At 44.6% G+C, this 11286-nt stretch overlaps 1 protein-coding gene across 1 annotated transcript; it reads right to left on the reverse strand.

Moving 5' to 3' along the window:
• Positions 2674 to 10973, reverse strand: LOC102178953 (C-C chemokine receptor type 2). Its single transcript, XM_005696039.3, has 2 exons — positions 10682 to 10973; positions 2674 to 5957 (listed from the first exon to the last, which is right to left on the reverse strand). The coding sequence occupies exon 2, from the start codon at positions 5944 to 5946 to the stop codon at positions 4834 to 4836; it is 1113 nt and encodes a 370-aa protein (XP_005696096.1). The 5' UTR covers positions 5947 to 5957; positions 10682 to 10973; the 3' UTR covers positions 2674 to 4833.

Consider the following 11286-nt stretch of genomic DNA (forward strand, 5'->3'; position numbering starts at 1 on the left):
GTATGGTGGGGTGTGGTTTAGTTGCTAAGTTGTGTCTGACTCTTGTGACCCCATGGACTGCAACCTGCCAGGCTCCTCTGTCCATGGGATTCTCTGGGCAAGAATACTGGAGTGGGTTGCCATTTCCTTCTCCAGGAGATCTTCCCGACCTAGGGATCGAACCTGGGTCTTCTGCATTGCAGGCAGATTTTTTACCAACTGAGCTATGAGGGAAGCCCCTAAGTGTGGTAACAGAAGTCTAATGTACGATGAAGGTGTATACTAGACCTAGCACAGTCTTCATGGGGTCAGGTCACACCTTCACCTCCATGTTCTGCTCTCTGTATAACAGGATATTAGGTGGGACTTTTCCTGTTGCTCCAGAACTGGCAACTATGGCCTGAGGCAGAGGGCAACGAGGTGTTAAGTACCCTTAAGTTCTACAAAAAACCACTGACACCTGGTATTGAACACCTCCCCCAGGGCTTTCTAAGTGTGACAGAATCAGCCCTGTGCCCCTAGTCACCATGACAACTCTTCTCAGTGCGTCCTGTACAAGGGGGAGACAGGTTTGGGCAGGAAAAGGTGTTAGAAGTGGGTGAGGTTGATGGGAAGGAGGGTGGGGTTCCTCTCCTCAAAGCCAGAGGAGGGACCTCTGAGAGAAACGTGTGAGGAGGGGGGGCTTGCTGGAAGGGGAGGCCAGTACCTCGTTCCTGGGTGGGGCATCCACTGGGCAGCAAGCCCCCTGAGCAGGAAAGAGGAGCTGGGGAGACAGGTGATGGTGGAGACGGTGTGTGGCAGTGAGAGAGCAAGAGTGCCCCATGGCTGCCTAGTGATAAATGTGGGGCTGGACTGTGGCATCTGGAGAGGTGGCCCCTCAGTCTCTCCTCACACCCGGGGCTGGCCCTCCCCGAGCTCAGAGGCTGCCTCATGGATCTGCTCACCAGCCCAGACGCTTCTTCGGTCATGTTGGGTTTCCTCTTGGTGGCCTTTGGTGACCTTTGTCACTGGCTAATCTCACCTGAGGCCGTTTCAATTTGTCAGAGAAATTTTAATAGGGAGAAAAAGTGAAAGCAAAGAGGTAGGGTCTTGATGGCTTACTTCCAGGAGACGGCAGGGCCTCTCTGAAAAATACTCAAACTGTCCCAAGGTACCACAGATCAAGGAGGATAGTATGGGGTGGATGGTGCCAAGTGCCAGCTCCACCAAGAGTCTTAAATACGATACCCACCCCTTGGAACGATCATCTTTCCTGACATCTGCTCACCTCAAGCAGCCCACTTGAATGCTGTCCCCAGGATAAAGGAGACTTTGGGTTTCCACTTGTAGAAAATGGTTCTAGAGATGGTTGGCAGCTTTTAAGTGGCAGTTTGTTTGGTGGCAATAAATCCTGCTGTAGCTATTATTACTATGATGCAGGACTCTCACTTTCTCCTGGGGGCTCTCAAAAAATTTCACACACACGTCTGTTTCTGCGCCTTGCATAGCGCATTGTGATTATGAATACTCCATTGTGGTGATGATTTCTCCCCTGTTCCTCCCCATCAGTTGTCTCTGGGCTGGGAGGTCTAAGGGCATGAGAATAATGTAACCATCTCTATGTGCCCTCCCCAGGCCGACACACACTGACTCCTCAGGTGTATTTATCACGCTGAATTCCATCATGGAAAAACAATTTTCCAAATTTCATTTATGGAGGCACTATATAACGTATATATCAGTTAACTTTTGTGCTTCTCAGTAGACAACCCCCACAACTCAGGAGCTTAAAACAGCTAACGTGGACTGCTTACTCCCGTGACATGTGGCTGCTGGGTAGCTGGGGCCCAGTTCTGCTCTCTGCGATTTCCCACTCACTTCACCAGGCACCTGGGCCTAAGGACTTGTGGTCTGGGATGGACCTTCCTGCGGCTGAGCAGGGAGAGCCAGAGACTCCACCCAGGCATTTCAACACCCTGCTCAGACGAAGCAGGTGTCAGTTGTGCTGTCTCCTGGCCGAGCCGCCTGTGGTCAGGCTGAGGGGTGTCCCTCCCCTCAGGGTACACTGCAGGTCACACAGCAAGGACAGGCACGTGTAATTGCACAGGGGAAGGAGTGAGAAGCTGTGGACAGTGAGACAGTCTGTCACACCACTGCATAATAAAATTGGCAGTTTAAGATTTTTTTATTGTGGTGGAAATAGAATATGAGATTTACACTTCTAACAGTTTTTAAGTATACAATAGGGTATTATTATTTATAAGCACACTATTTAGTACTTACTCATCCTATATAACAATTCTATACATGTTGATAAATGGATAAAGAAAACGTCTACGCATTCAAGGAATATAATTTAGCCTTAAAAAAGTGGGAAATTCTTCAGTATGCAACAACATGGATGTACTTGGAGGGCATGATGCTAATGAAATAAGTCAGACACAGGAGGACAGGAACTGCATAATTTCACTCAAGTGAGGAATCTAAAATCGTCAGCCTCATAGATGAAAAGAATAGAATGGTGAGTATGAGTCTGGGAGAAGAAGTACAGAGGAATTGGTAATCAGAAAGTTTTTAAAAAACAGTATAGTTAAGAGTGTTGATGCATTTTCCAAGTCATAGTTTTAAAAAAATTAATTTGTTTTACTTGGAGGATAATTGCTTTATAATATTGTGGTAGTTTTCAAGACATAGTTTTTAAAAACAATATTTACATTTCATCATCATAACAAAATTTAATGCATTCCTTAGGACAATACAGATATCTGAAGGTGAAGGCCGCCCCCCTCAGCACAGCATACACCTCTTTCTGAAGCCTCTAGACATGAGGCAAGAAAGTAAAACCTTAGTAACTTCCAGTTCCCCAGTTGCCAGGTTCCAGGATCCCTGTGTTTCTTGTCTGCATCAGATTGGAGATGCTCTAACACATAGGTATATTCTTAGCTTAGCTCAAGCCAAGACCAAAGTCTTTGCTTGCTTAGGTGAACTTCTCCAACTCCCTATTAGGAGTCCCACTGGCCAAAGAGAGGACCCATCAGAGCATCCGTAAAGATGCAGCAAGGCATGAAGCATTCAAATAGGATTAAATCCACGACTTTCTAGACTTCATGATGAGGCAAAAAGATTTTTGGTACAAAGTCAGAATAAAGACACACAGTTGAGATGACAGTTGTGGCGTGTGTGCTGTAATCTGAGATTATTTAGATGCTATATCACCATAAGCTAGTAAACCCATAGCTCACAGACCTCCAGCTCCCTGACAATATTTATTTATGTTGAACCCGCAGTCTCCCAAACACACCATGTGCTCCACCAATACCAGCATTGTCTCTATGACTAATACAGTATTTTCAGGCTTGGCATAATAGTAAGGATCTTAAAAATGATACTTTACTGCAATTTTAGGTTACAGTTTCCAGCTTTCATTTAATTTTTACTTTACATAGAAATACATGAGTGTGTGTGTGGTGTGTGTGTATGCTTGTGTATCTGAACTCTCTGCCTGTGTGCAAAAATGAGTTGCCAGAAGGTAATTTGGAAAACACTTTTTTTCCAGTCTGTCTAGAGTCTTCCTCATCTTGGCCTGCCTTGCCTGGTAATAGACCCTGAGGTCACAGGCTGATGTTTGTTTTCCAGAACAGGCCCCTTCTCTGCTTTGAACACTCACCCCAGTATCCCCACTGATTGTCTTCCCTCTCCCAGGCCCAATAGGAGTTCTTGTTGCACAATTTCCTTTACCTTCTCCCCACAGCTACTCTCCTGGACCTCTACAGACTGGCCTTTGGGGTGGGGCAATCCCACAGGCAGAACTGTGATAAAGGCTGTGGGGAGACAGGTGGGAAAGGACAGCAAGAAAGCAGGAAAAGCCACAAAGAAACAAAATACTATCAGATCCCTTTAGGGGTTCTGGCACATCCTTCCTCACTGTTTCTTGACCAATTCTGGAAATATTCCTGTGCATCTGGTGTGAGCGTGCCCCTCCACTCCTCATGGAGGGGCTCACTAGAGCCCACTCCTTTCTCATAATTACCACCTCCACCCCTCCCCTTTCCCTTTTTAGACAAAGGCTTTAATTTTTTCATCTCATTAAAGATTATGTGTATTTTTTAAACAAACATTTTAATAAATTTTTGTATAGAGGGATGAGGCCTAAGAAGTATATATACAATGGGGCAAGGTATTGAATAGATTTCAAATGTAGGTTGTGTGGTTGTCATAGTTAAACTGTAATGAAGCAGAAATGTGTCATGTACTTAGCAGAAGAGGATCATGGGCCTAGCCACAGTTCCTAGAGAGTTCTTACAGTTCCCTTGCTTACCACGACCTACAAAAGCTTCCAAAGTTAAGTATGGTAGGAGATGGTGCTAAGGACCAGTGCTGCTGCCTGGCTGGGCAAGCGAACCCCTTACCTGCATCCTTGTAAAGGCTTAAACATGCTTACACTTTCACCTCCTTCCCCTTGGTCCGGACTCTACTCCCCCTCTTTCCATTCATCCTCGCCTGACTCCTTTTCCCAATCTCCAGAGGATTAAAGAGATTGATTAAAGAGGTTGATAGAATCAGAGAGTAAGCAAAGTGGTGGATGGGGGGAAGGTGGAGGGAAGAGCACAAACAAGGCAATATGGCATTTTCTAGGAACTGCGATGAGCTTGTTGGAGATTCCAAGTCTCTGCCCACAGTTGCTTTGGAATATTCCCTGAGCACGGTGACTCTACAAGAGTAACATAAGTCTTCATTGATTCACATAATCTTGAAGTTCCTGGGCACTTACTCTAGAAACTTTAGACTCCTCTGTTCTTCAACAAACCCTGGCGGCTTATTATCATATATAGATGGCTATCACATTTTGAAAATAACAGGTGAACTTCTGCTCTTCTATAAAGCAGCTGAGAGTTCCTGTTCCCCAGTGGAATGGGTGTATGTTGAACTCACTCGGTCTCCTGTCTCCCCATAGAAAACCGGGCATTGTTTGCAGAGGTGTTTGGCAATGTGCTTTCGGAAGAACACAGAGAGATACCTCCTGAACTTCTCGCCCACGAAGGCGTAGATGATGGGGTTGATGCAGCAGTGAGTCATCCCCAGGGTCTCTGTCACCTGCATGGCCTGGTCCAGCTGGCTGCTGCTCTTACAGGTACTCAGGCCAAAGAATTCCTGGAAGGTGCTCAGGAGGAGGACGATGTTGTAGGGAGCCCAGAAGAGAAAGTAGACAATCATGATCACGAAGATGAGCCTCACAGCCTTGTGCTTCTTCTTCTCGTTGCGACACCGGAGCAGGGTTTTTATGATTCCCGAGTAGCAGACGATCATGACAAGCAATGGCAGCACCAGCCCCAAGATGCTCCTCATAACTGTGTGGAAGTTCTTCCATCCTAGTGGAAAATAGGGGGCACAGGCGTAACCTGAATGTTCTTCGAGGGATTTGATAAAGATGATTCCTGGGAGAGAGGCAAACACAGCCACCACCCAGGTGACCCCACTTGTCACCACCCCAAAGGTGACTGTCCTGGCTTTTAAAGCAAACACAGCATGGACGATAGCCAGGTACCTATCGATTGTCAAGAGGATGATGAAGAAGATTCCACCAAAATAACCAATGTGATACAGCCCTGTGAAAAATTTGCACATCGCATTCCCAAAAACCCACTGGTCTGCAGCATAGTGAGCCCAGAACGGCATGGTGAGGAGGAACAGCAGGTCAGAGATGGCCAGGTTAAGCAGGTAGATGTCAGTCATGCTCTTCAGCTTTTTGCAATTGATTAGGATGAGGACAACCAGCAAGTTGCCCACAAAACCAAAGATGAACACCAGTGAGTAGAGCGGCGGCAGGAGCTGTGCTTCGATTTGTCCCACGCTGGTCTTTCGGCAGGGTTCACTGTAATCGTAGTCATAACTGGTGGTGGGTTCTTCATCATTCCCCTTGATATTTGTTGTAAACAGAGAATGAGATGTGGGAAGCACATTATGGCTGAACGTATCATTGCCGTCCATCTTCCTCGGTCCTGGAAACAGAGGACAAGATGACGACATACAGCACAATGGCTACAATCCCCAGTCTTACTAAGGTCCCTGCTCCACTTAAGCAACATCCAGGCTTTCTCTTTCCTTGGCAGCCATCTCCGTGAAAGCGTGTGTGCTAGTTCACCACTTCCCCTTACTCCTGATCACAGACACCAGTCGTCTTCCCTCAGCCGTTTCCCAACACCTTGGCCTTCCTGCAGAGCCTGGCTCTCATTATAAGGCTGACTGTGCTGGACACTTGCTTTCTCTACTAGGCCTGGGATTCAATCCTGGATGATAGTATATGAGGGGACTCCACTAGGGGGCTTCTGGGGATGCTCATAATGAGCCATTATGAGTTGCATTTTCTATTACTTGCCACCCAAAGTGTTCTGAACACTCTCTTAACTTTCTGCCCCCATCATTTTGCCAAAACTTCTCTTGCCAGGATTGCGATGAGAGCCCAGTTTTAAACACCCTGGCTTTTAGTTTCATCTTCATCAAACATTTGATCCTTCCCATGACCGCTTTCATTGAAAACTTTTGGTTTGGAAATTCGCTGGCAGTCCAGTGCTTAGGACTTAATGCTTTCACTGCTGAGGGCTGAATTAAATCCCTGATTCAGGAACTAAGATTCCACAAGGTGCATAGCACGGCCAAAAAGAAAAAAAATTTTTTTTAAGTTAAAAAACAAGAAAACCTGTTTGGCTTCCAGTAGGCTAGTTCCTGGCCTACCACTTCTTTTTCATATTCTTTGTTGGTGTTTCCTCCCACTTCTTTACCATTTACCTCTTAACCCTTGTTCCAAAGTTCTTCCTGCGTTGTTTTCAGGTTCTAAGTTTCCTGTAGGCTAATGCTTCCCAAAGCTCTGCCTTTCAGCCCCACCTCAGAGTTGAATTTTCCATTGCCTATTGCATATATCCCCATGGACTTATTTAACCAGTATTTATTGAGCACTTACTAGGAGCCACACTCTATTTTAGACAGAGAGCAAAGTGGATATCAGATAGGTACCTTGAATTCAACCCACCCCAAACTGAACACCCCTGGAAAGTTGCTTCAGCTTGTGGATTCTTTATCTTGACCAATGTCATGTACTCCATTATTTAAGAAGTAAGATTTGACATTGTCTTGGGTCCACTCTTTTTCAGAAGATTAGGAGCCAGGCCTTTGTTTTTTATTTATTTATTTTTTAAAATTTTATTTTTACTTTATTTTACTTTACAATAGTGTATTGGTTTTGCCATACATTGACATGAATCCACCACGGGTGTATACGAACTCCCAATCCTGAATCCGCCTCCCACCTCCCACCCCATAGCATCTCTCTGGATCATCCCCATGCACCAGCCCCAAGCATCCTGTATCCTGTATCGATAGACTGGCACTTCGTTTCTTACATGATAGTATACATGTTTCAATGCCATTCTTCCAAATCATCCCACCCTCCCCCTCTCCCTCTCCCTCAGAGTCCAAAAGTCCGTTCTATACATCTGTATCTCTTTTGCTGTCTCACATACAGGGTCATCATTACCATCTTTCTAAATTCCATATATATGTGTCAGTATACTGTATTGGTGTTTTTCTTTCTGGCTTACTTCAATCTGTATAATCGGCTCCAGTTTCATCCATCTCATTAGAACTAATTCAAATGTATTCTTTTTGATGGCTGAGTAATACTCCATTGTGTATATGTACCACAGCTTTCTTATCCATTCATCTGCTGATGGACATCTAGGTTGTTTCCATGTCCTGACTATTATAAATAGTGCTATGATGAACATTGGGGTACATGTGTCTCTTTCAATTCTGGTTTCCTCGGTGTGTATGCCCAGCAGTGGGATTGCTGGGTCATAAGGCAGTTCTATTTGCAATTTTTTAAGGAATCTCCATGGAGCCAGGCCTTTGGAGCTAAACAGACCTAGACTTGAATCCTGCCTCCAGCGTCCAAGTTGTGTAATTTGAGGTTAACTGCTTCTTCAACTGTCAGTTTCTTTTTGTTTAAAATAATAACCATGCTGAGTTGCTGTGGAAACAAAGATAGTGCAGCATCTAGTACAAAGAAATGCTCCGTATTGTTGTTGTTGTTATTATTATTATGTTATATGGATTCTACCTCATAATCACCTCTCAGAGTCATTCCCTCTGCACCTCTTTCAGCTGCCACTCTGTTGCCTCCTATGCATCCTGGCTTTGCTGAGCTCTTTCATTTGTTCTTGCCTTTTTCCTCACCATGTTCTGTTTCAGTCTGTCTTCTCTGAAACTGAAATTGGATCATGCTCTTCTAAGTTTAAAACTCAAGTAGCCCCATGATTTGTATATGGTGGGGCCTCAAAGGCAATGCCCAGGCTACTACTCATGGCTTTTCTAAGCTCCTTTCTTCTCAGCTTCATTTCTAATCACTTCTCAAATCCCAGATCCTGTGGTCCAGCAATACCCATCTTTTTCCCACTTCTCCCAGGCTCATCATTTCCTTCAGGCTTCAGTGATTTGGCACATGCTTGCCCCCTTGCCTAAAATGTCTGGTGAGTTCTGTTCATCCTGCGGTGTGTGTGTGTGTGTGTGTGTGTGTGTGTGCACGTGCGCGCGCACTTCCGCGCACTCAGTCGTGTCTGACTCTTGCGACCCCAGGGACTGTAGCCCGCCAGGCTTCTTTGTCCATGGAATTTTCCAGGCAAGAATACTGCAGTGAGTTGCCATTTCCTACTCCAGGGAACCTTCCCAACCCAGGAATTGAACTTGCATCTCCTGCATTGGCAGGCAGATTCTTTACCACTGTGCCACCTAGGAAGCCCTCTCCCTTTCTCTGTGAAGTCCAGCCATCCTCCTCTGTCATATCATTCTTACCATCTCAAAACATTGTGCATGCCTTTATAATAAACACATTATCTTCTACCCATTGTGTGCTCCTTGAGAGAGAGGACTAGGTTATGTTTCTGTCTTCAGCACTTATGACAGCACCTGGCTAAAGGAGGTACCAGTAATATGTTCATTGAAAAAAATACATAAAACTCATAGTAAGTGTGACAACTAACAACATTAGAATTGTTCTCAAGAATGTTTATTTTTTTCCTGGCAGTGACTGGATTTGTTTTTAATCTGTGTACGCACCATATTTTTCACTTTCTCTTGTGATTGATACATTTCACAGATTTTGAATTTCACAGCACTGAACTAAATTCTTTAAATGAGCAGAAACTAAATAATACTTCTGATCAAACTTGAGGAAAAAAGGTATCCACCTAAAGAATTAAAACTATAGTGATTAATTGAATGTTCGTTAGGCTCCATGTGCTATGCTAAATACTCTTCATACGTTAATTAATGTAATCCTTAACAGTTTTATGAGATAAATATACATTTTAAAAGTGAAGAAATAGAAGCATGGATGAATTAAATAATTTTTCCCAGACTCACAATGCAAGTAATGGCTGAGCTGGAATTTGAACTGTTGGGCTATTCCATTTCAAAGGCCCTCAAGGGTTTTCATCTTCAGACTCTGAGAACAGAGATGAATGTAGAAGGATGTAGAAGTAACCGATTTTTTGGTGGTTCTTCATGCCTTGAACAGAATGTCTTTGGCATTTAGCCTTAAAATCCACACACTTGCCCATACAAATGTGTTCTACTTATAAATGCACAAGCACACACACACACATACACACACATTTCTGCTAGAAAATAAGCTTCAAGAGGGCAGAGAGCTTTGTTTTTGCAATGAACTATCTTAGTGCCCTAGAATCCAGCCTCGTACATATAAATATCAATTGAGAAGTGAATAATGGAGAACTAGTAGGCTACGAGCTTCTGAGAAACAGAGGGCTCCCCTGTGGGCTAGACTCCCAGGTAATCTAGTGGGAGCTGTTATAAAAACTAAAATATTGGGGTTCCTTGCACATAGCCTCTTAGCTGTAACAGGCCCTCTGGGCTGTTCTGTAGTTAGTCTCCTCATCTGTATGGAAAGGTGTAGACTGGATCCGTGGTTCTGAAATGCTGGCTTTCAGATTACACAGGAAGCCTATCAGTCAGAAATACACAGCGCAGACCCTGGTTCTGGTCATTCAGACTGGGGATGAACTGCCCCAGCCACTCCCACTGTGTGTTTCCTATGCTTTGTTATTCACCTGCCTCTCAAGTGCCAGAAGCCTTCTTTTTATCATCTACTCCCGTGTCACCTAGCTCCTACCACAGCAGACACGTAGCAAGGAGGCTGAAGAGCACTGGTTTAGGTGTCACTTTCAAGTGTCAAGACACATCAATCAGAACTGATTAAAAGCTGCCTCTCAGAAAAATGAACCCCTCACTTCAGCCTCTGAATTGAGGTGAGAAGTGTATGTTGGTGCAGGGTCTGTACTATCACATATGTGGACTAGAGGGGGAGAAATTCAGGGTAGAAAGTTCCTGCTCTTCACAGTCCTTGGGGGCTGGGAGGGGCAGAGTGAGAGGAGCAGTATTTGAGAAGCCTGATTGTCCTACTTTCTTAATTGTCTTGTTTTAGCCCAACTCTCTCCTACCAGCTGAGCTCTGCTCGCTCTGCTTTGTGCTTCCTTCCTGCCATTGGGATCTCTCTGTCATTCCTGGGACAGATGCCACTCTCCATCCCTTTCTCCTATCTTGATCATCCCCCAAGTTCCTGGGCAATACAGACTCCCAGTCCTTGCATCTAGCATCGAGATGCTTTGAGCCTTTGATTCATAAAGTGATGGAAAAAGCACCCCCAACTCACCGGTAGATGGCTTCTTTTAAGTGGCACTGGTGTGTCAGGCTTCTCAGCAACTGAACCAAACAGATCTGGAGGTAGAAACTTGGCGTGCAGAAGTAGGAAATAAAGTTTCCTGCAGAAAGAGAAGGCGGAGATACAAGGGCAAGTAATGGTAAAGATTTGAAAAAAAGAATGATATAGTTCTTCTTTTCCAGCCAGGAACGATGTACACTAGGTTAAGTCTCCAGAGTAGAATTAATTTTGAAATCTTGATTATGCAACCTTGAGGGTTTAAATCAAGCACACTCCGTGTTTGCTCCTGGGTCTAACGACTCTGGGCTTCTTTGTCTTGTGGTTCTCTATATCTGGAAATCTTTCACTGTCTTCTGCCAGTAATGATTTGCATGAAACAAGCACACTAGAATTTCATTTCCTAGAGGGTAAATGATAATGGGGGCTGTTGACCATATGCTCTGATTTCAGTGGCATCAAAGATTTGGGACTTGGTGAGAAAACTTATTTAGACAGAGCTTTTTAATGAAAAGGGAATGTTAAATGGTCTCTTGTGTCAGAGATGTCTTTAGTAAGAAGATCCTCAGCTGTTACAGGTTCCACTCTTGAGAAAAAAG

Source organism: Capra hircus, chromosome 22 (genome assembly GCF_001704415.2).
Source record: "Capra hircus breed San Clemente chromosome 22, ASM170441v1, whole genome shotgun sequence".
Lineage (NCBI taxonomy): Eukaryota > Metazoa > Chordata > Mammalia > Artiodactyla > Bovidae > Capra > Capra hircus.

Bases quoted from the DNA above. Each gene is read 5' to 3' on its own strand.
- LOC102178953 (XM_005696039.3), bottom strand. From the start codon at position 5,946: ATGGACGGCAATGATACGTTCAGCCATAATGTGCTTCCCACATCTCAT.